This window comes from Neofelis nebulosa, chromosome 13 (assembly GCF_028018385.1).
Source record: "Neofelis nebulosa isolate mNeoNeb1 chromosome 13, mNeoNeb1.pri, whole genome shotgun sequence".
Lineage (NCBI taxonomy): Eukaryota > Metazoa > Chordata > Mammalia > Carnivora > Felidae > Neofelis > Neofelis nebulosa.
In genome coordinates, this window is record NC_080794.1 from 92,082,360 (window position 1) to 92,105,701 (window position 23,342).

A 23,342-nucleotide genomic window follows, 5' to 3' on the forward strand; every position below is an offset into this window, starting at 1 on the left:
GCACCATAGTGTCCCCACTTGAGTGGGAGCAGGGCGGGGCCTATGCCCCCCGGGTACATTTCCACACACACACGGCAGGCATCCAGGGTGACAGGGGTCCCAACATCACCACCTGCCCAGGGTCCGTCGGTGCAGACATGTGGGCAGGAGTCCCGGGGATGGGCTGACGTCTCCGACGAGAGCCCTTCCTGGTGCCGCGTGGGTGGGACAGGTGCCGCAGGAGAAGACGGCAGTGATCCTGGAGCCTGAGAAGCCACACAGCTAAGACACCCAGATAGACCTATTAGCACACTTTAAACCATTGATCAAAGCAGAACACTGCAAAACACCCTGGGATTCCACCGAGCACGTCATTAATTCGAAGCCTTGCGGCGGAAGTCAGATCGCACCCGAGGAGACTCTAACGGGTGTTGGCCTGGAGACGCCGGGCCCAGCACGAGACTGCAGGGCCTCGAGCCTGACGCCACTTCTCACACCCGAGTGAAGTTCCTGGGAGGCAAAGCCCAGACGCCACCCTCCCTGCGAGCCCGGAGGCCGCCCTGCAGAGGCCGCCGGCTGTCAGGCTTTGCGGTAGGTAAGTCTGCAGCCTGCACGGAAGTCCTGAGCTCAGGAGCTGGTGGGGGACGATGGTCTCCTTCACTCCCTCACGCACGTCTTCTGAGTGTCCTGGGTGCAGCAGGGGCCCCGCCTGCAAGGTCTCCAGTAGCGGGGAATGGAACGGTGGGGCCCGTGCAGCTGAGGGGAGGGGGGCTGTGCTGGACCTCGGAGGGGTCTGAGGCCCAGAGCTGCAGGTATTCATGGGTGGCTGAGACGGGACGCTTTTGGGAATGTGGCAGAGTGGGAGAGCGCCCACCGGGGCCTCAGGGTGATAGGACGCGCTCCGTCACCCTCTGTCGCTGTGTTCACCCACTGCAGGTCACGCCAAGCCGTATTCAGCCATGCCACAGCTTTGGTGACTCTGCCAGCTGTAGGGTGGGGACGCTGTCCAGCAGCGTGGGGGTGTGAGCTAGACGGGGTCACCCTTGATCCCACACAGGAGCTGGACAGGCTCGGAGGTCTCCTCTGCCGGCCACAGGGGGCTCAGTCCACCACCATCCTGCACACAGTTCAATGGACCCCCGCTCCCTGGCCGTCAGGTTGTCTGTCCCTGTCCCCCACCCCCAAGGCCAGTGCCAGGGGGTCGCACGGACACGAGAATGACAGGATAGTCTTGGGCCCGGGGAGGGCCGGCCGTGGCCCGCCCACCCACCTGCCCACGCTGGCTGCCGGGTAGCTCCGTGCCCGGGGACCCAGAAGCTTGTAACGGATGACACTCCTCATCTGTGACTCTCCGGGCCTCTGTAATGAGCAAAAGGTATCTTCTTGCCTTGACACGTTCTCAGATTTACTCAGGAGACGTTTTGGAGCCACAGCATCGCAGAGCCTGGGGGGCCCCGGCCTCACCCTGTCCAGCGCCCGGGGTTAGTCGCCGGGAAGCCTGAGATGGGGCCCTGGCCCGGCCACCCACCCTGGCCGGCTCCTCGGTGCTGAGCCGAGCACCGATCTTGCCACGAGCAAGTCATAGGCAGGCCTGTTTCTAGAACTTCTCTCCTTCCCACATGCGTCCTGTGACCTGCAGGCTGAGCATGTGGCCGGAACATGCCTGGGCCTGGCTGGCCCAGGCCATCACCCCACTCTTACCGTCTGCCCCCGACTTGTCACACAGGCGGTGACAAGCACGCAACTTTGGGGTCTAATCAGGGGTCAAATGTCCTCTGCCGCCTGCCCATTCAGTGATCCCGTACTGAGTCCGTGAACTTCACTGGGCCAGAAAAACGTGGGGAGAAACCCCAGCAACAGCCGTGATGTGGGTGACAGCCAGGCACCGTGGGTGCAGGGAGGGAGACCCTGGGGTGGCCCGTCCTGGCCCCGCTGCCACCGGCGGCCCTGCCACGTCCTCCTCCTCCTCCTCCTGGTGGCTCCAGGTCAGGTGGCTGTGGCCTCGCCCTTCCAGCAGCCACCAGAGACCCGCCTGCCCACGGAGCAGAAGCCACGCTCACAGCAGCTGGAGCTGACGAGCAGGGCGGCCCACGTTCCGAGTGTCCTGACCGCTCCTAAGGAACGCGTTCCTCGTAAAACTCGAGGGAAAGGAAAAGCCCGGGGACAGAGCATACTGTTGGCCACTCTTACGTGGGAAGTTCGTTTCCCACCACGCGGCGTGTCCGCCCGGCCGTGGCTCTCTGGCGGCTCCACGTCGCCGCGGCTCGCCGGCCGGCACCGCACCGAGCTTGCTCCCCCCGCTCCCCGCGCCTCGTCTGCCATCCAGCCCGCCGGGGCGGTGACGATCAGGAACCAGATCCAGACGGACGCCGCCACCCTCGGAAGCCGCTTTCGCCAGGTGGTTTCGAGGCGGCCTCCACAGAAGTGCTTCCAGGAACCACGGCCCCTTTCACGGGCAAGGATAACGCCAGGTAAGTGCCGTCGACAACGTGACGCGGGGCCCGGGGCCTGTGGCTCCCGGGCGCCTCTGGCACGGCATCCTCCCGGCGGGAAGGTGGGTGGGAGTCGAGCCCGGGGGTGGGGGGTAGAGTGCTGGGCTCCCGGGACCCCCACTGCTAATGTGAGCAGCTTTGAAAGAGCCGCGAGGGCTGAAGCGTCCCCGTGCTCACCGAAGGCCGGAAGGCCGGCATTTCTCAGGGCTGACGGGGCAGGAGGGAGAACACACGGCGGGGCCCGTCCCCTCCCCGCGGGGCCCCCCCAGCCATCCAGGCCAGCTTCCAGGCCGGCTCGCTAATGCCAGAGGGTGCCGGACGCCGTGTCCCCAACTCTCCCCGGTCTGTGCCTTGGGGTGCGCCTGGGGACAGCGCCACGATCCCGTGGCCTGGCGCACCCCCACGGCCCACGGTTAGGCCCTCTGTGCCGGGCGGCCCGGGACCCTGGCACAGGGCACGCTCCCTCATCTGATTGCCCCTGCACCTTGTACTTCAGCTTGTGCTTTCAGCAACCAACCTCTGCCACATGCCTCTGCAAACCCTCCCAGGGGCCCCGAGCACGCCCCACAAACTGCTGCACTTCCGCGACCACACAGGACAAGATGCAACCCCTGGGAGCAGCAGGCGAGCCTCCCCGCCGGTGTCCTGAGAGTGGCCGAGCCCCCCAGGGCTCATCTCGCTCACCCTCCTAGGGCTTTTCCTCCTCCTAAAGGGGGAAATCCCATGGGATCCAGTAAGATGACCCTGTTTGGCGATGAGCCAGGCTCTGGGCAGCAGGAGGGAGAGCCAGACAGAGGGACCGACCACGGCCAAGGCCGAGGGAGCCCCAAGGGGGTGCAACCATCTACAAATCTACAAGGTGGGTTTTTGTCAGGGATTTTGCCCCCTGGGACAGCGCCCAGTGCCTGGCCACCATAGAGGACACAACCCAGGTGTGGACACTACCAGGCATGCGATGAGGGCACTGGGCATGTGACGTCCCAGGGAGCAGGCCCCGGACCCTGGCCTGGACCAACCTCCAGGGCTGGAGCATCAGGTGACGGCTCGCTGAGCACCTGTGGGCAGGGCTCTCTGCTGATCATCTGGCTGAGACCAGAGACCAGAAAGAGGCCACCCTCAGGCCCTGTCCCCAGGTCACAGCCCAGTGGCCCTCCCTGCAGACAGCCAGGTCTGATCCTCTGGATTCAGAACGGGCGCTGGCACAATGTGCCTCTGAGCGGAAGGAGCGAACTCTGCCCGGGCCCTGGTTTTGCTCTGTCCGCTTCTCTGGTTCCTAACCTGTCCCCAAGACAGGTGCTCGCGTCTGCACTTGCCATCTGTGCGTCCTCACAGACTGCAGACACGGCTTCTTAGAGAATGAGGCCATCGCGGGCGCCCAGACAGTGCTTCTCCTGGGGCGGCCCTGTCATCCGAGAAACAGGCAGGTCTGAGGGCAGGTGCAGGGCTCAGTGCCGGCCTGGCTCTGCGACCTGGGGGTGGGGAGGCATGAGTCTAGAGTCACGTCATTAGGCTAAGACATTAGAGAGAGACGGAGAGGACCCAGGATGGGCTCTTCGTGGCTCGGTGGGCCCAGGCGAGACACAGGCAAGCCAAGGGCACAGGCGGCGAGGCTGGGCCCTCCACACCAGAGAGGCTGCATGGCTCTGAGCAGGGGCATGAGGGTCTCTGGGACCCCGCCTCAGGAAGCATCTCAGAACAGCACTGAGCAGACGGTTTCGGGAGGAGGACAAGAGGGACCCCGGTTTCCATGGCGAGCCCCAAGAGGGCTCCTCCTGGGGTCCCACCGCGGCCTTCCGTCCCAGAACCTCAGGAAGGGGCCCGGGCCGAGCCTGGCCTTTGTGGGAGGTAAGGAGCCTGGGGCGCCTCCACAGGCCCGCAGACCAGATGCTGTCCCTCGGGCATGGGCTCCCTGCCGCAGGCTGGTGGCGAGCTCCGACCCGCTCCAGCCCCACTCCGAGTCAGCACAGAGACCAGCCACGCCAAGCCCGCCCTGCCAGACAGGCCAGGACTCGCTCGGAGCGGGCCTGAGCATCACCTAGTTGACCCTGTGATGCACGTAGAAGCCAGGGGCTTGAGCGCACAGGCCCTGGAGCCCAAGGTCACAGGGACAGACCGCATAGGAGGGTGGGGCTGTGAACTCGCTGTCCACGCCGGGCCGGCGTCTGCACCCAGGGAGAAGGCGCGAGGGCAGCCTACAGGGGTGACAGCAGCAGGTGGGAACGATGGTGGAACATAGATCCCATCAGAGTCGCAGACCACTGCTCCCAGAGCGTCCTTGCAAAGGCTTTCGGGGAAGAGAGCTAATTTAGAAGGAATAGAATAGGTGAGACCGACCTTGGTGAAAACCTTGTGCAGAACAATCTCCTTCCCGGTGCCCACTCCCAGGAGCCCCTGGGGCCCAGGCTGAGGCGGGGGCTCTTCAGGCAGGGGTCCTTGAGGGGCAGCCTCTGTGTGTCCGTCACAGGCTCCGCAGGCAGCTGTTTGGGGGGCAAGCATTTCCCGCTTTCCGATGGCCGTGGCATCACACACACAGGGAGCCCATCTTGCCCCTCGGTCACCATGGGTTCCCTGTGCCCTATAGGCCTGATGGGTGGCAGCAGAGGAGCAGCAGGGGCAGGACAGGAAGCGCAGGGGTGGCCAGGCCCCCCGAGCCAACGAGGAGCCAATCGTGAAGGATGGAAGGCAGTGGACACAGAGGAGGACACGGGGGATGGGGGGCGGGCAGGACGGAGGTGCAGCCTGCCTCCCACAGAAGCAGGGGGCCTGCACGCTGTGCCCGGGGCTGGGGCTGCCCCTTCTCACCGGCAGCATCAGGCAGGGGAGGTGGAAGGTGCGTCCGCTCCAGTCAGGGCTCCCTGGGTCCAGCCCACGAGCCGTCCGAGTGCCCAGGGCCGAGATGGACAGTCTCATGGGACGGCTCCCTGCAGTTCCCCAAAGGGCTGTGATGACAACAGGTGCATGCCCCTGGCCTCTGCGTGGACTGTCTCCGCACAGAAAGTAGGGAGCTAACTGGACATCCAGTCCAGCACAGAAGGGCTGTCACTTTCCCCAGCCCAGGCTCAAGTCGGGGCAGAGGCAGAGTGGCCTCCTTGCCGGATGCCGAGAGAGAGAAGCAGCTGGCCTTGGAGAGTCACCTCCCGCCCCTGCATCTAGTGCAGACACCTCCTGAGGGGCCAGTGGCTTCTACACATTGAATATGATGGCGCTTAAAAAATAATTCTGCTGTTTGAATTTGGGGCCTGAGAAACGCTCAGTCGAAGAGGGAGCCACGGGCTCCAGGCGGGTACCGGAGCCCCGACGACGTCAGCCACTTTGTCTCACCGCCCGCCTCACGGTGCTGGGGTCAGGGACCTGGCTTTCCGCAGAGGTGCCCATTGGGCCAGCGCAGCCGTGACTGCGCACGGACACCGGAGACCTGACCCCTCGCCGCCTCAAGGCACCTCCCCACTTTCTCACGAGAGGGTTTCTCTCCCCCGGGAACCCATCTGGAGGGATGGGCAGGACCTGACTTGGGGGCATAACGTGCTCACGATGGCGTTCTGTCTCCAGGGCGATCTGAGGCGTGTGGGGGCGCCAGCGCCACCTGTGGAAGCATCCCCGTCCCAGCCTGTCTTGGGGACGCCCTTGAACCGTGAGTGGAATTGTGCAGCTCGTTTCCTGCCTGGAGTGGGAGGCCTTGTGTGGCCCGCCACACACCTTCTAACTGCCGCGTGGCCCCTTATGTGAGCGCACCACAGCTGGCCCAGTCCACCCACCCCATGAACATGAAGGTGCCTCCGATTTCGGTCTGTGAGCGGCAGCGATGGGAACACCCCTGGCCTTCCTTGAAGACGTGCCAGTCACTTCTCCGGTCACTCCCAGGGCTCCCAGGGTTCAGCCGATGTGCAGTCAGTGGGAGATACTAGGAGGTTTAGTGGAAGGAGTTGGCTCATGTGGTGAGGGCTGGCCAACCAGCTGGCCTTGGACAGACAAGTTGGAGGGATGTCTTCTCCCCAGCAGGTGTGGGGAGTACTGGGCGGAGCATGGGGGAGGAGGGCCTGGGAGTTGACCAGGGTAGAAAGTGGGTCCGAACCCCCAGGTGTGTGAGAGCCGGGCTCAGGGTCTCTCTGGAGGTGAGTTATCTGACCCCAGACCCGGCCAGGTTGCCTTGTGTTGGGACCCTTCCTTCTGTTCAACAGAAGGAGACCCCAGGACTCCAGGTGGTGGTCCCCTGACACCCACCCCAGGCCAAGGGTGCCAGTTTTCATTGTCCCCTGGGGACAGCCTGAGGGAATTTTGTCCCGCATTGCCTGAGGGCATCTTCCAAGCAGCAACTCCCACAGAGCTCCCACAGGGCCCTCCTACCCCCACCCTGGGAAATGCAGTTGGCCTCAGGCAGAGGGACACTCTCTGGGGCCTGGGACCACCCTGAACCCCACTGTCCTGACTGCGGCAATCTCCTGGCACTCTAGGCCACTAGACAGGCAGCACCCAGCAAGGTCCGACCATCAGAAAAGCCTCCTCTTGGCCTGTGGGAGCCAAATTCCAGCCCCGCCCCCCATAAGCCCTGTTCCCATGGCCCCAGCCTCATATATTCATCCACACAGCCCCATCCCCACTGGCCCATTTACATAGATCCCTCCATACAGACCCATCCACATAGGCCCGTCCACATTGATCTGTCCACATAGACCCATCACCACGAGACCATCCCCACAGACCTCATTCCCCTTTCACATAGACCTCTCCACATAGACCCATCCACATAGGCCCAACCACATTGATCTGTCCACATAGGCCCATCCACACAGACCCATCCACATAGGCCCATCCACACTGATCTGTCCACATAGGCCTGTCCACATAGACCCATCCACATAGATCTATCCGCATGGATCTATCCACATAGACCCATACACATAGGCCCATTCACATAGACCCATCCACATAAACCCCTCCACATAGGCCTGTCCACATTGATCTGTCCACATAGGCCCATCCACATAGATCTGTCCACATGAACCCCTCCACATAGGCCCATCCACACTGATCTGTCCACATAGGCCTGTCCACATAGACCCATCCGCATAGATCTATCCACATAGACCCATACACATAGGCCCATCCACATAGACCCATCCACATAAACCCCTCCACATAGGCCTGTCCACATTGATCTGTCCACAAAGGCCAGTTCCCTGCATTTCCAGAGGCTCTGGTTTCCAGGTGCTTTGCTCTATAAATTAATACACGACAATTATGACTCTCCTGTCATTCTCTAAAGCCGGGTCTGGGCTTCAGCGGGAGACAGGAGAGACTTTCTCACTGTGGAAGCTATCTCTCAAATGGCACCTGTGGCCAATGTGACTGGATTTTCATTATTGCGAAGTCTTCACTGACCTCTCATCTGCTTCAGACCAAAACTAATAACACATTCATTTATGTCTGAGTGATTTGGCCCGAAGGTCTCCAGGCAGTCCTGCAGCCGGGGCATCCCTGGGGGGACCCAACCATGTCCTGCACGGGCCCAAGCCCAGTCAGGGCTGTGCTCTTGTGCAGAGAGGGTGTGGCTGTCCTCGGCCCTGGGCCGGCCTCAGCTCCTGCCCGCTGCTCACCCTGTCCCTGGGCCCCTGCTGGGAAGGTCTGAGACAGGGACTTCTGTGTATCCACACGTCCATCTAGTGTGCCACCAGCCTCCTGAGCCCTCAACACGTTTGCTCAACCCCAAATGAAGAAACAGAAAAGCATCCAATGTTTTCTTAGAACAGTGAGAAACCTACTCGATGATCTTAATTGTGTTTGCCTCGGGGCATTTAAATCATCCCAGAGCAAGGTGTGAAAATCTGCCCCCATTGGTTAGGGATTGAGCCTTGACAGGAGCAGCCCCTGTGGAGTGTGGTCTCGGAGCAGAGGCCTTCCTGCTGGACTCTTGTTGTCCAGCCTCTAAGAAGGCCTCATGATTGGGAGCAGAGCCCAGTGAACCCGGTGGGCTGGGGCAGGGGTGAGGGACCAGCGGCCTGGGCCCTGGGCTAGAGCACACCCTGGAGGAAGGGGTCCTGTGCCTGAGATGTTGGCAGCTTCCTAGTGCCTCTGAGAAATTCCCTTCTCACTGGCCTTTGAGACGTCCAGTCAGCCGAGTGTCTCTGTGCCATTGCTCACGGCCTGGCCAGACCAGCCGCCTCTGCAAACACAGCGGCCCAGCCTGCTCCCCGCCAGCCATGAAGTCTCTCCCTGCTCGGTGAGGTCCTATTCTTCCCTCAAGACACAGCTCAAAGGCTGCTTCCTCCAGGAAGCCCTGCCTGCTGGCTCACCCTGGACAGTCAGACTGCTGGCCAGCAGCCCTGTGACCCAGTGCTGTCCCTTGTGCCTTAAACGGCAGCCATTTCCTCCACCGGCTCCAAGCTCTCCAGACCTGAGCGGAGGGCCCTGCACCCCATCTCTAGGAGCGACCTGGCCTCTCCATAAGGGGGGGACCACCTGCCAGGATCGATGCATCACCATGGAAACCAGTTACCGTGAATCCGATGTCTGCTGCCAAGAACACAAACCGCACACGAGTTCTTGTCACCGAGAGCACGTGACTTGACAGTTGCCTGGCCGGCCGGACACAAGCCAGGACATAGTCGGGGTGCCCAGGGACAGACGGACGGCGCCTCCAAGGACAGCCATGATGACTCCACCAGAGCAGAGGTTTCTGAGGGGCCTGAGCCCCCAGGCCCCCCCACCCCGAGTTCGGCTGTGACAGCAGCCACGGGGCGGGTGCTGGGAGGGGGAACGGGGGGGCGGGTAGGAGGGCTTCTCAGACCCTCCTTCCAGCTCCACCCAGGCCCCTCCAGGGCACAGCCTCCCAGGGAGGTTTCCTCCCCAGGCCTCCCATCTGTCTCTCTCTGTCTCTGTCTCTCTGTCTCTCTGTCCCTCTGTCTCCCCCTTTGTCTCTCTCTCTCTCTCTCTCTCTCTGTCCCTCTGTCTCTTTCTGTCCCTCTGTCTCTCTCTCATGACCAGCAAGGCCTTTGCCTGTGACTGTCCAGAGGGGTATGGCTTGGGCCTGGCATCAGGAGTCACAGCAGGAGAGGAGGGAGGACAGCGGCCCTGGTCCTGGCCCCCACGGTGCCCCCAGAGGCCCAAGAGAGCGTGGGCCTCGTGAGGGGCAGGACGGCCGGCGAAGCAGGGCCCCTGGGGCATGGAGCCCGTGGCCAGGAGAGGTGGCCAGCAGTAACCTGTTCTGTGAGAGAATTAAAGTCAGCCCTCGAACCAGGCACCTGTTGGGTCTAACCTGGGAGCTCAGCGCCTCTGACACGTGGGAGGAGAGGCAGGACCCCCAGGAGCTGGCGGAGGATAGTGGGAACCAACGGCCTGTGCCTGGAGAAGTGACGTGCTCCCAGAAGTAGGCCTCCTCCCAGTTTCAGAGCCTGGGTCAGTCCCTGCCCCTGAGAAGCCTCCCGAGGCAGGACGTTCAGGTGCGGCGGGCCGGGTCTCAGATGGGCCTGGTTTGGAGCCTGCAGAGGAGGCCGGTGACGAGGGCTATCAGCGAGGGGGGGACCAGAGAGGTCACAGAGCGCTGCTTACAGGTTGGCACTGGGGGTCCTGGAGACCTGGAGACGCAGAGCACACGTGAGCCTCCTCCTGAGGGGAGCTGGTCTCCGTCAGTTTGGGGGGCAGACCGCAGGGGTGAGGACCTGCCGTCTGGAGCCGCAGCCACGCCCCAGGCAGCGACGCTCTGCTCGCAGACACGCTGCACGGAAGATGGGGCTCCAGGGAGAGGCCCAGGGGCTGCGTGCCGCCTGCCGGGGACGCAAGGGCCTGGCCACGGACGCATCAGCCTCGCTGCAAACCACCCGATTTACACACGTTTCTGATGCCTCATCGAGAACTTAAGAGCCATAGTATCTCCTTCACAGAATCCAAACATTAAGCTTTTCGGGTTCATTTCCAATTTAACATCCTCCTTCCAAAATGTCTCTCTTCTAACACAGTCCGCGAAGCCCAGAGAGGATGCTCGGAACCTTCCAGCACGACACCCCTCCTGGTGCACGTGGGGGTCTCAGCACACGGTTTTGCTAACCGCCCAGACGGCAGCCGGGAGGCCATACGGAAGGAGATGCAGATGTTCAGAGTCTGTGTTTTTCCTGAGTTTTCTAAGCAACAGATAACCAGGGTCCAGCCACTTGCCTGGGGAGTGATTCCAGGTGCAGCGTCCTCTTTGCTTCTGTCTGGTGTCCATCCCTTCCCCATCGGGGTGGCTATGCACATGTGTGGGGCCGGCCCGGAGCTGGGTCTCTGCAGCTGCCTGCCCGGGAGGGGGGAGGGGTCAGAGGCGGTGGTCTTTGCGCACAGCTGGGCCCTCCGGGGGCCCACGGGAGCTCCTGGTCAGGAAGTGCCACCAGCTGACACGGGCCAGCCTCCCCCGGGCACAAAGCACCTCATCCTTATGACAGTGACCTGGGCGGTGCCGGGCAGGGGTCTGGTCCAGGAACAACCTGGGCCCACCCGCCCTTCTCCCACACGCACCACCCACGAAGGGCCAGGGACCTGGGTGCGCAGGGCCGTGGGGAGGCACCTGCACCCACACTGGGAACGGAGAACGGGGCGGACGCTGAGGCAGGTTTCAGAAGTCATCTTGAAAGCCTGATTGATGGATCCGGCTGTGTCCCAATTGCATTTGGAGAAAACTGTTCAATGGAGAATCTTTTATTAAACCCAGGATTAAGAAGGCTTGTTTTATCAGAGTTTCAGAAGTGACAGAGGATTAAACCAGCAGGATGGAGGGATTCGAAGTAGGAGACGGGAGGTCTCTGCAATGCTGCGCCCTCACGCTCCAGGGGGCACGGGGGTCCTGGGCGTTGCAGCCTTGGCCAGACTCCCTAAAGATGGTCAGGTCTGGCCCCGGGGCCTGCATGGCCCGTTCTCCACCCGGTGCGGTCTGTGCTTGGCCATCACTTCCCCGGGTCACCAGCTGCAGGACAGGCACCTCGAGGTCAGGTCGAGACGGGAGACACAGCTCCTGACTGCTGGGCGGCCCCGGGCCCTGCACTTCACACCCCACAAGCCCAGGGAGCCAGAGCATCCTGCCCTCTGCAGGGGCTTGAACCCCTGAGCCGGGGCAAAGGGTGCGGCCTGCCCGGAAGACGGCTGACGTGAGCCTGCTCAGCAGGGACCCCCGGCCGGCCGCCCTTGGGGTCTCAGGGCAGCTCTGAGGAGGTCGCGTGGAGGGAGGTTCAAGCCCCTCCAGGTGCCGTGGGTCTGGGCCTGGAGCAGGTCCAGGCTGATCGGCAGGGGCAGCGCGAGGGCGAGGAGGAAAGAGGCCAGCACGGCCCATGAGCCCCGCCGAGGGAGGGGAGGGAGGCCCCTGGGCCCCAGAGAGAAACGGACGTCCAGGGGGGCAGGGATGCTGGGGACAAGCTGGGCAGGGCTGGTGGCGGCACCCGCAGCTCGGCTGCGCCATGGGGTCCTCCTGCCACGGACGGCCGCGTGTGCCTTCTGCTTCCTCCACCCACCTCCCACTCACCGACGTTTTCCTGAGTTTTTCCTTCTCCTGCTGCTCTAGCGGGAAGACGTAGAACATCTGGGCTTACCGGTCACATAACTGTCTGTGAAACTCACTGTGAAATTAATGAGGGTCTGAGCCTTTACAGACTTCCGGGGGCCAGAGAAGCAAGCCCCCTTGGGAAAGAAGGACTCCCAGTTTGGGGGGAAACCAGCGCTGCCTAGCAGCACAGCCAGAGCCACGGGCGCCCGGCCGCGACAGGTGCGTTGGAGCACGAGCGTGACCTGGGGCTCGGCATTGACTCTGTGGTTCCGTCCCCGAGCAGACACGGTTCCCCGAGAAGCCTGCGAGTTTCTGGCAAGGCCACCCTTGCTCCCGTCCTCACGGTGCCCGCTGTCCTGCACGCGGTCGGTTCCACGTTGGTGTCATCAGAGACCCCGCGGGGCCCAGATCCAAGAGCGCCAAGCCCTGCCTCCTGTAGGACTGTGTTTGGGTAAATGTTCACTATATTCATGAGTTCTTCCTCAGGATTCCAGTGGCTTTCCGCCTTTGTTCCACGATGTTTGCCTTCTACTCATCGCTTGGCGGGGGTTGGTGTGTATAGAATTAATTTTAGTTATGTCTCCTATCCTGCTTTGTGATCTAGGCAAACAGTGGAGCCGACCAAATGACCACAATAAGGAGCTAATTGAAAAAATCTAAATGTTACAACTATAAAAACATCACGTCGTTTGTTATTGTTCACACTGATTTTGTTGGGGGTTTTCTTTACCAAAAAAACCTACGTAGACTCAAGAAGGTAATTTCTGAAAGTATGGATCCAAAACAATAAGCTGACCAACACTCATCACCCTGCCCGGCCTCGGGCACCGGTACCAGTGCCCCACGGTGCTCTCGGCCGCCTCACTGCACACGTACCTGCACACACACACTGTTGCACACACGTGCACACGTATGCACACTCCGTGCCTCACTGTGAGGTGTTATTCCAATCCTGCCCCGCTCTTAGGTGCCCAGATCGTCCCAAACCTCTGCTGTTCCAACAGCTTAAAGCAAGAATATCTGGCTGACAAACTGTTGGAAATTAAAAATAAAGATTATTTTTATGCTTAAGGATATTTTAAAAGGAGAGGAAGAAATGCTTCAAGATATCAAGCACTAGAAGACTGTCTTGTGGTGTGCCAAAACTGCTAATACCAGAGAACCAGTGACTCGGGAATATTAATTTTCAGACAAATCATTATTTTAACAGAACTGCCAGGCGGAACAACTTGCTTCTGACCACGTCTAATCTGGTAAAATTGCTTTGGCCCGAGCGCAAGAAGCCTTGGCAGGAGGCACCAGGCGGCAGCGAGGAGGAGGCTGGCGAGGCCAGGCTGAGCCGGGCCGTGTTGGACCGGCAGCCTGGCAGGGCCACGTGCCCCAGGACCTGCGCAGGCCAAGCAGGTCAGACGGCGGGGCCAAGAGGCTGGAGCCGGGTCGAGGGCTCCTCGGTGGCTGATCTCCCGGGCCGGTCGCCAGGAAGAGGCTGCCCCCCGCACAGCACAGACACATCCCCTCGGGCGCTGCACGGACTGCTCTGGGCCTGACCCTCACAGACACAGGGCACCAGGGGGTGACAAGAGACGGCAGCAGACGCGGGTGCTGGACGGAGGGCACGTGCGAGGGGGCAGGACTCCCAGGCTCCTCTGAGCAGGACCCCGAGCTCCGCCTGCGTCTGACACCCTGAACGGGGCTGCAGGGAACGGCCCTCGTAGAAGGGGACCCCCGGAGCCACCCCACCCACAGGGGCCCCAGATGGGAACCTGGGCCCACAGAGAGTGTCAGGCCCCAAGACACCGGCCCCCGTCCCAGCCGGCCCACAGCCTTCAGGAAGCACTAACTTCTGGTTAACTGCTCAGGTCTGGAAACTGGACTAGTCCTGGTGTAAAACCATCGGAGCCCTGGGTGTTCCCGCTTCTGTCTTGGTCCCGTGTGCAGCCGCGACGCCAGCTGGGCGGGAAGCAGTGGTCTGACCGGGAAAAGCCCACACACAGGCCCTGGTTAGGACGGCCGCACGTCTGCAGGAGACACACACCCTCCCGTCTCCACGGAGCCAACTCCGGGCTGGTGCCCTGCCGCCCCTCCTGGCGGCCCCGACCCCCAGGTGACCAGCTCTCACCCTACGAACACACTGCTGCGTGCGAAGGTCCCCCCAGCAGACTCGCCCCGTGCCTGTGGCTGGGGTTCCGGGCCACCTTCGAGCCCAGGAGGTGTGGGTGCGGCTCCCTGAGTTCCTGGTCACGGACAGCACCCCTGGGTGGTGCCCATGTGGCTGCTGTGTGTCCTACCCCTGGGGTCAGAAGACTAAGAAGGGGGAGAAAATGTGATTTGAGGGAGACGAGACTAAACATACAAGAGCAACCTGGGGGCTGCTGCGTGCCCCCCCCACCGCCTGCCCCCCAGAGTCTGCAAGGGGCGAGGGCCCAAGGAGCCCTGGGGGGGCCCTGCTCAGACTACCCCCACCCTGGAGCCCGACCCCGCAGGACACCTTCCAGAGGTGAAACCTGAAAACACTCCACTGCCTGCCGACTACGAATGGTCTGGTAGATGGGAGGTAGCATGAAATGTCCCGTGGCCTCCCTGTGACCTCCCCGTGGCCTTGGTCAGCGGCCTGACTCCTCCTGGGAGCCCGACAAGTTTGTTAGTTTCATTGTTTGGGTCTCAAACTAGGCTCCACTTCAGGGCAGAATGAATCTGTTGAGGCAAATCTTTGTTAGAAATGGTCTGCACAGATGCAAACTGACGCCTGAGGGGGCGGGGCTGGTTGCCACGGCAACGGGAGAGCCGGTTTTGATTTCCGCTTCGTGAGCCTCTGATGCTAAGTGCGCCGAGAGCCGGCGTCCTGCACCCCCCAGGGCCAGGCTGCGCTCTCACCCGGAAACACGTCTCCAGCAACCGTGGGCTTCTGCTTTCGGGTTCCCAGGACCCTTGCGGTGGCTGGAAAGCGGGTACCCGCAAAAGTCCCCAAAATGTTCTGAGAGGAGGCAAGTCTGGCCTGAGCCATTCTAGCCACCTAATACCTGAGCTGGCGCTCCCCACGGACAGAGGGAAGTCAGCGCCGGAGTTTCCCCGAGCCCCTCTGTACTGGCTTCGTCACCGTGCTGACACCCCCAGCAGTCCGTCACCCTTTGATTCCATCCACTGTGAGGCTGGTCTTGAGGCGGCCCCACCGTCCTCCCCAGACTGTTTCCTCCTGTCCCGTGAATGGCTGCTGGTTCCGGAAGCCGGCAGGTGCAGAGAAAGGCCACCCCCCAAGCACGTGCCCTGGTCGTAGGGACCCAGGACACTGGACACTGGCCGTTCAGCACGGCAGAAGCATCCAGCCAGCTCGATCCGAGCAGCAGGGTGGACTCGGCCCCCTGGGGCTACGCTCCCTGACTAGGCAAACCCCTAGTTGGAAGTCCCACGCGGGGCCTGGTCGTCCCGCTGTCCTGCACAGAAAGCCCCAGCCGTCCACCTCTGAGTCAGAAGCAACTTTCCCCAGACGAAAGAAACCACTCTCAGTGGAACGAACAGCTCAGGCAGTGGATAGGAGGTCAGGGCTGGACGTCCGGAGGTCAGTGTTGCCTCCCACACGGACAGAGTGCAGACCCACGCCTGCGGTGAGCCCTTCTGTACAGGGGCCTGAACTCAGAATGTGCCAGAACCCTGGCCTTCCTGCAGGAAGCGGAGCTAAGAGCTCCCTGGGGAGACGCTAGTCCTGGAAAGAACCGAGGCACGCCCCCCCACCCCGCAAGTATCGGGAGCGAGTGCCTGGTGCCGTAAGAAGGCCTGAGCCCTAGAACACTTGATTCACTCAGAGTCTTTGGTGCGCTGGGAGCGATGAGAAGTATATGACAACTGTCTCTGTGGCCCCGATCCTCTGAGGCCCCAAGAGCAACGCGAGGGCACGTCCCTCCCGAGCAAGCATGGTGCCATGACTTCCGTGCAGCCACATCGAGCAGAGTCCCTCCTTGTTCTCCAAGCCGAGGACGTTGTCTCATTAGAGAGAAGATCTGAGGCTCTCCACAATGGCCGGTCACACTGAGCCCTGGACCCACAGTCCCTGACCCTCCGGGGGCGGGGGGGCAGGGGGACGACCAGGCAGGCTCCGTGGAACGACAGCAAAGGGAGTCTGACCGCTGGTGCCCCTATTTCCCCATCTCACAGCTGTGCTGCCCTGTGCTGGGTACAGATGGCCTCTGGCATGTGTGAGGGGATGCCGTGCCCCGCCCCCACCTGCTGCCCCAGGCCTGGGTCTGTAACAGATGTCCTGCCGTGTGCAGTCCTGAGGCTGTGCACCGGGCACCTGGAGGGGCGATGGCAGGGCAGCTGTGGGCGGGCGGGGGTAGCGCTGCCCCTCACAAAGCCAGAGGCCCTCCGATGAGGCTCCTCCGACAGCCCTCAGTGTGGGGCAGCCCAGCGATTCCAGAGGGACACCTGCACCCAGGTGTGGATTCTGGGTGTGGCCCCTTGGATGCAGGCCACAGAGTGCAGGGTCTGGACGTGCCCTTCGAGGGCAGCACTGAGGCCTGGCTAGAGGGGCTGCTGGGGGCGTCCAGGACTGAGCTGGCCCGGTCCTCTGCCTCCCAATAGCCTCTTCTGTAAGTTCTCCCAGAAGCTGCCTTTTTGGGATTCAGGAGGCCCCGATTCTTGTCCTACCGCCTCTGCTCTGAGGCCAGGGCAAATCACAGGCTCTTGGGACGGAGCACAAGGCTGTGCACAGAGCAAGAGACTGCCGGCGGCCGCCAGCAATGCCCCTCCTCTGTGCCCTTCCCACCACCCTTCTGCCATCTCCGGGCTGGGAGCCCTGGTGAGGGATTGGCCCGTGTTCATGTCATGCCCTGAACGTGGACAGTCTTTGTGAAGGGATCGACAGGTGGACAAGCCCCATGGGGCCGCCCAGCAGTCTGGGCTGAACCCTGAGCTCACAGCGGGCTTTCCCGCCTTCCTCCTTGCCCCACTTGTCCAGAACAAAAGCCGGGGCCCCCCACCCCCAGGGGAGCAATCCCGGAAAGCTGGGGCGGGTAAGGGCTTGGGGACGGACACCCACATTGCCGCACACTCTTCACCCCTCTGGCTTTCACATTCCTTGTCCAAATCCCAGGCCTCATCACTGTGTCCACAGAGAAGCATGGGGAACACAGCCCCCAGAGGCAAGGGCCACGAGCTGAGAAAGTCGTGAATCTTAGTGATGCCCCAGAGTCCAGGCCCAGGCCCTCCAGAATCGGGGGGGGGGGTTGGGCTCTCCCGAGCAGGCACCAGTGTCCTGACCTTCCAGCCGGGAGGGAAGAGCGTGGGCCTCCCCCAAGCTCACATGTGTGTGCCGAGCACAGTCCCCAGGCCCTCCAGCCGCACCTGACTGGGGGCACAGAGCCAGAAGCCCTCACAGGGGTCGTGCTGGCTGCAAAGCCCACCGGCGTCCCCGGGTCTCACCTGTCCTCCACCCCCCAGCACCCGGCCCGACGGGGGGCTGGGCCAGGACCCTGGATGGGGGCGGGGGCCTCTCTGTGCAAGGCCACGGCCCACCCACACCGGCAGGCAATTTGGATCTGAGAATATTTTAATACAAGGACTATGAGAATTCCTCTGAACTCCGGTTCCTTGCTCACATTTCTGTTCCTGGAGCCTTCAACGGACGAGGATTTTGTTTAAAAATAAAGTGAAATCATCCAGTCCTCCTTCCGCCTCCTTTCAGGGAAGTGCTTTACTGTGAGTTGTCCGATTCTGTTGGAAGCGGAGGCAAAACCTGGCCGGTTGTCTCTTTAAATCGGCTCTGCAGTGTGCCGGGCGGCCGGCGGGGCTGGGAAGAACCATTCTGCCCTGCCGCAGGGAGCCGGGCCACAGCCCGCCCAGTGCCATCAGCGCCTCCCCCATCCCCATGGTTACGGCTCCTGCTTCCCGGCCCGGTCCCCGTGCCCGGCTGTCGCCCGCCCTCCGAAGCAGGCGCAGAGGCGGCTGGCGGTCCCCACGCGGAGCTCTGGAAGCCACCCGCGGAGAATTGCATTGAATGTCTGCGGGTCCTGGCTCTGACTCACTCTCTCGGTGCAGTGCCCGTGGCGCCGTGGCCGGGCTGCAGTCTTGCAATCTGTTGATAACTCCACTTGCTAGCTCGGAATGGGAAACTGCTCGCCGGCACAGAGAACTCGCCACAGCCCGTCGGCACCGCGCGGCGCAGAGCCGGGGCTCCCGCTGCCTCTGCCTGAATAGGTGAGAAGTTGGGCTGCGTTTCCCGGGGCTGCGTGGCAGGTGGGCCCGGGCAGGGAGGCAGCGCGGCGGGCAGGGTCGGAGCCCTCCGGCTGGCCGCGGCGTCCACTCCCCCAGCCGTTGCTCGGGCAGCAGCGCCAAGCGGGCTGGGGCGGCTCCTGCTGTTCCGGATGCAGATGCTGTACAACTTTGGGTTCCGCGGAAGGCGCGGAGCCGCCACGGAGATGGCGCGTCTGGGGGGCGACGCCGGCCCCTGTGTCTGCCGGCCCGGGGCTGGCCGATCGTGGGGACGGCGAGTCGAGGCTTCTTCAGTTCCCTGACTTAAGCTGACAGACATGTTTCGGGGCCGAGCTGCGTGTGCTGGGCGGCGAGCAGAGGCCGGCTCCCAGCGTGGGGAAGGCAGTGCTCCGGGAGGGCTTCCCGAGGTCCCTGCGGCTCCTGAGCCCCCGGCCAGCACCAGAGCCCGGCAGACACGGCAGGCCCCCCGCGTGCCCCTGGCAACGCAGCCCCCGGCCCGACGCTCCGACCGGCTGGCCGGGTGGGATGGCCACGGAGGGGGGGGGGGGGGGGGGCGACGCCTGGCTGAGGCCCCGGGGACCCTCCGCCCTGCCCTAACCGTGCCCTGTCTTCACAGATGGGGACAACCTCGTGACCCTCACCCGCCCCACCGTCGCCCTGAGGCCCCTGGCCCCGGGCTGGACCCCACAGCCACTGTGTGGGACCTTGACCTTCGGGACGGCCATGGAGGCCGGCGGGGAGGAGGGTGCCACATAATCGGCTCGGCGGCGACCCCGCTCCGTCCGCACTCTGGCTGCAGGAGCTTCGCAGGGCTCATGGTGAGTACGCGCCCCCCGGGCAGCGGGGCCCGGCCACCCCTGTCCGTGGAGTTACCACGTGGCCAGTTAGCAGCATCGGGCCCCGGTGTCCAGGGCTGCCCGCCGGCTGCTCTGCTGTGGGCTTGCTCGGCGTCGATCATACTAATTAGTGGCAGGCATGCTGCAATGTGGAGCCATTTAATCATGGGAGGAGATGCGGCCCTGGGTCCCTCCCCCAGGGCTCGGGTGCAGGACCGGGGAGGCCCCCCCTGGTCCCTGGCCGGGGTCGCTGCCCCTCCTGTCCGAGGCCGTCGTGTGCAGCGCTCCCAGGGCAGCTCCGCCAGCCCCTTCCCATCAGAAAGTGGGCTGCACGGCAGGGAGACGTGGGTGGGCTTCAGAAGCACGTAGAGCAGACGGGGGCAGGACGCCTCTGTCACCAGAAAAGGGGGCACGGCTGCTGTGGGCAGGGCCATGAGGGGACTCGTCCCGGAGGCTCGTGCAGCCTGGATGTGGCCGCTGCCGCTTGCGTTCCGGGAAGGCTGGTGGCCGGGTAAATAATGCATTGTGTGTATTTGTGAAGGACGGTGGTGGAGGGCCCAGCGCGTGCAGGGAATGCCGATGGCCACAGGACACGTGGCCGGCAGCAGCCGTGGCTTGGACGCCAGCAATGACTCAAATGCACACCGATTGTCTGCTTCATGGGTTGGGGGGGGGGGGGGGGGGGGTCTGTCTGAGTCACTTGTTCGTTTCCTTCCTGTTCTGCTCGAGACGCCCAAACAAGGTCGGGCTTGTGGCCAAGACTCAGCATTGTGCATGCCACTGCTCCAAGCCTCGCCGGCCCGGAGGGTGACAGGCAGCCTAGAGGTTGTGCGTCCAGGCTCACCACTCCTGGGGAGGCCTCCGGCCTGGCCGGGGCCCCAGCTTTTTAGGGGACCCAGGGTGCCTTGCCCAACAGGGCTGCCCCCCCTTGGCATTTTTCCAGCTTTCCACCCTCAGGTTAGAGCCTTATTTGCAAATGGAACCTGTCATTTGCAGACAAAGGGTGAGCTCAGAGATGTTGCAGGAGGCTGGGGGGGCGGGGGGGGGGGGGGGGGGAGGACCCTGCAGCAGCTTCCCTGGCCTCTCCGAGCACCGCTGGGTGACCCTCCCCATGTCCACTCTGCGTCCCGTCTACACTCTGCCTTCAATCCCCAGTGACTGTGTTCTGGTCCCAGACGCTGGACACTGGCCAGCCCAGGACAGTGAAAACTGGCGGGTTACACTTGCCCGGAGGGTTTGGGATCTCCGCAGCTCGTTGGGCTTTGATTCTTAACAAATAACGTTTACACTGGAGAGTCTCCAGAAGAAATGGAGAGCCCAGCCCAGCGTGGGGGCCGCTCTGCTGCAAACGCTTCCCTGCGTGTGTCCCTGAGACTATAGTGCGGACACCTGCGTGGCTTCGCCCCAGGGGCTCAGGGCACAAGGAAGACCAGAGGCTGTGGCCAGCAGGGTAGCCCGCCCCTGCCCACCCACACTGCTACACTCACACCGCCAGCCAGACGTGTGCCCGGGCTGGCGGTCCGCTTCCCTGACACCGAGGCCAGCCACCCGCTTTCTGGCTCCTGGGCGTGAAGACGCTCGGTCTTGCGGAAGCGCTTCGGGGGCCACGCTGACGCCTGCGTTACACTGAGGCTCTGTCCTCCCTCCTGGACAGGCGCCCCGTCTGCTGTCAGCGTGCCGGTGGGACCATGAAGGCACATGCAGCCCGGACGCTCCCCTGTGGGGCCTGCAGGACACAGGCCACCAGCACGGCTGTTAGCAAGCAGGGCAGGTGTGGACAGTGGCCCTGTTGGTATTCACGTCCGAGCAGCTGCCAGACGGGCATTGCTTTGCACCCCATGGCCTTCTGTGATCCGCACACTTTCCTCCTCAAAGCTCGGTGGCATCTTGGAAGGGAGTAAGAGGTTGTCCGAGGTTGTGTGCTTTCTTCCTGTTTCCTTTCACAGCGTAGGTCTCGTGGTTCACCCGACAAGCGGCGTGGTCGCTGTGAGGGAGGCCACGTTCATTTTGTACAAGCTCTGCCTTCCCGGCCACACCCCCCGTGGCTGACAAGGCGTCGTGGGGACTCCTCTGATCACTGGGACATCAAGGGGACCTCAGAGGACAGGTCCGTCCGCTCACTAATGTTGAGCCCGAGAGGCAGAGACCCCCCTTCAGTGGCTTCACTTTGGTATGACCCAGACCCAGCAGGTGCCAGCGGCTGCCAAGGACCCCACGGAGCTCACACTTGCCCTGAATTCAGGGCTGACCGCAGTGTCATCAGACTATCCTTTGTCACGTCCAGCAGAGGCTGGAAGCCAGGACAGGGTGAGAAGCCAGGCCTGCCCCCAGCTCTGCTTGGAGCAGAGGAGTCCCAAAGACACAGGACGCTCAGGACACCCCTTTTCTGCACATCAGCACCCCACATTTGAAAAAGCAACAATGGAATTAAAACCCCTGAAAAGACCATGGACGTGGAGGCCTGAGGGGCAGGGACCGGCGCAGTCCCTGTGCTATATTTCCCACACGGGGAAAGTATGAGAGAAACATGCACCAGCTGTACAAATGTGACGTCCAGTGAGGATAATTTGTGCTCCGGAAGAATAAATTACTTACCTTTTGCCTCTGCGGCCCCCCGGGACGCTGCCATGGACGGACCAATAAGATACAGTGATCATTAAAAACTCAGACAAGGGGCGTTGGGGGCTAACAGCGAGATCAGTCTCAGTCGGTACAGAGCAGAGGCAGAGAGGACGGCGAGGAGGGTCTGCGCCTCCTGGGGAGAAAAGCCCCTTCCCTGCGCCCCGCGGCCGGCCCCTGACTTAAGACCTCCCTCCTCCTTCCTTCCTGTCTCTCTTAACGTCTAGGTGATTTATTTGCAAAACATACCAAAAGACACACCCAACTAAAATAATAATAAAGCATAAAAAGAGGGTAAGCCTCTGGACCAGGGGAAATGCCCGCAAACCCCAGACCAGGGCTCTGCGCCTCCAGGCTCCACGGAGGACGCAGGCCAGCCCGTGGGACGATGGAGCCTCGGTTTCCCAGAAGGAGAGACATGGCCACGCAGCTTGGAAAGGCAGAGCAGTGAGCAGGCACGGCGGGCTGGGGGCACGGCGGTGGGAGCGGCTGTCTGGACTGAGCCCAGCCTCTCGGGCGTGAGGTCCGTTCTGGTCTGAAGGGCCCCGGAGGGACGTGTCCCGGGGAGTCAGCCCCGCACACCACGAGGATTTTGTCCGTGGGACACTTGCAGTGCAGGCCCTCCGGGAGGAACCTGTGTACGTGTGAACCCTAAAATATAAAATGGTGTCTCCCTTTTGCCTTCCCTACTTTGAGTTTTAAGCGTCATCTCTAAAAATGTACAAGGGCACCCTTGGTCACTAACTTGCAGGAAGAAAGCAGAAGCCGAAAGGAAGTGAGGCTCTGTTTCTGCGACAACTCACGTGGCACAGCTCTTCTGGGATCAGAAGCCTCCCTTGCTGCCTCGCTCAAAGCCAGACCCTCAGATGGGAACGCATCCCTGAAGCAGGGTGACCTCGGCCGTGCGTGAGCTGGCCCGGGCGCCGCGATCGGGACACGCTGCGTCTCGAACTGACCTCCCGACGCATTTGCCTGTGGCGGGAACGGTGGTCTCATTTCCCCTGGCTCAGCATGAAGTGTGTGTGGATAAGACTTGGAGAGTAGGATGCGCTCGAACGTAAGCTCTGTGATGCGTGTCCTGGCCACCGGACGCGCTTCTCCAACCCTGGGCACACATGCAGGACGGGGACGCAGGGCACCAGGCGTCGCTGCAGACTACGCCTTCCTCTCCCACCATCCCTGCCCCCACCTCCAACCAAGAGTCAGGGCTGCGAACACGGCAGGAAGGCGGGGGTCTCTGGGGGAGTGGTGACGGAGCCCCAAGACAGGGCACGAAGGGACTGCGAGTCCCCAGAGGTGTGGGCCCACCCCAGGCCTCAGCCCGAGGCGTGCCGAGCACACTGGTGAGAAAACACGCTTGGGTCGGGCTCCGCCGGCGGCTTGCTCACATGTATGCGCACAGGAACCCGGTCCCAGCAGCCAGGGGGCTCCAAGAGAAGTGCCAGTGTTTTTTAGACACCAGGGTAAAAGCCATCGTCTTTGTGAAAAGAACTAATCATGCACACGAGGGCCCGGGCACGTCTCTGGGACACGATCAGGCCTGACTTGCGGAGAGCCTGCCGGGCCCGCTCCACACCTGTCAGCAGCGTCCAACTCTCAGAAGAAATGGACAGTGAGAAGATCATCTGATATCAGGATTTGGCCACAGAAACTTGCTTTCCTCGACTTTTGCAGTGATTTTCCACTGGCTGGAAGCTGGCACTGGCC

General features: G+C 62.5%; 1 protein-coding gene across 1 annotated transcript in view; it reads left to right on the top strand.

Moving 5' to 3' along the window:
- The first annotated feature begins 17,676 nt into the window (after positions 1-17,676).
- The window catches only part of ADGRA1 (adhesion G protein-coupled receptor A1), a 34,243-nt gene continuing 28,577 nt past the window's right edge, over positions 17,677-23,342 (top strand). The window contains exons 1-2 of the mRNA XM_058698214.1: positions 17,677-18,165; positions 18,797-18,998. Coding sequence (XP_058554197.1) covers positions 17,966-18,165; positions 18,797-18,998 — 402 coding nt within the window. The 5' untranslated portion in view covers positions 17,677-17,965. The remainder of the gene's footprint in view (positions 18,166-18,796; positions 18,999-23,342) is intronic.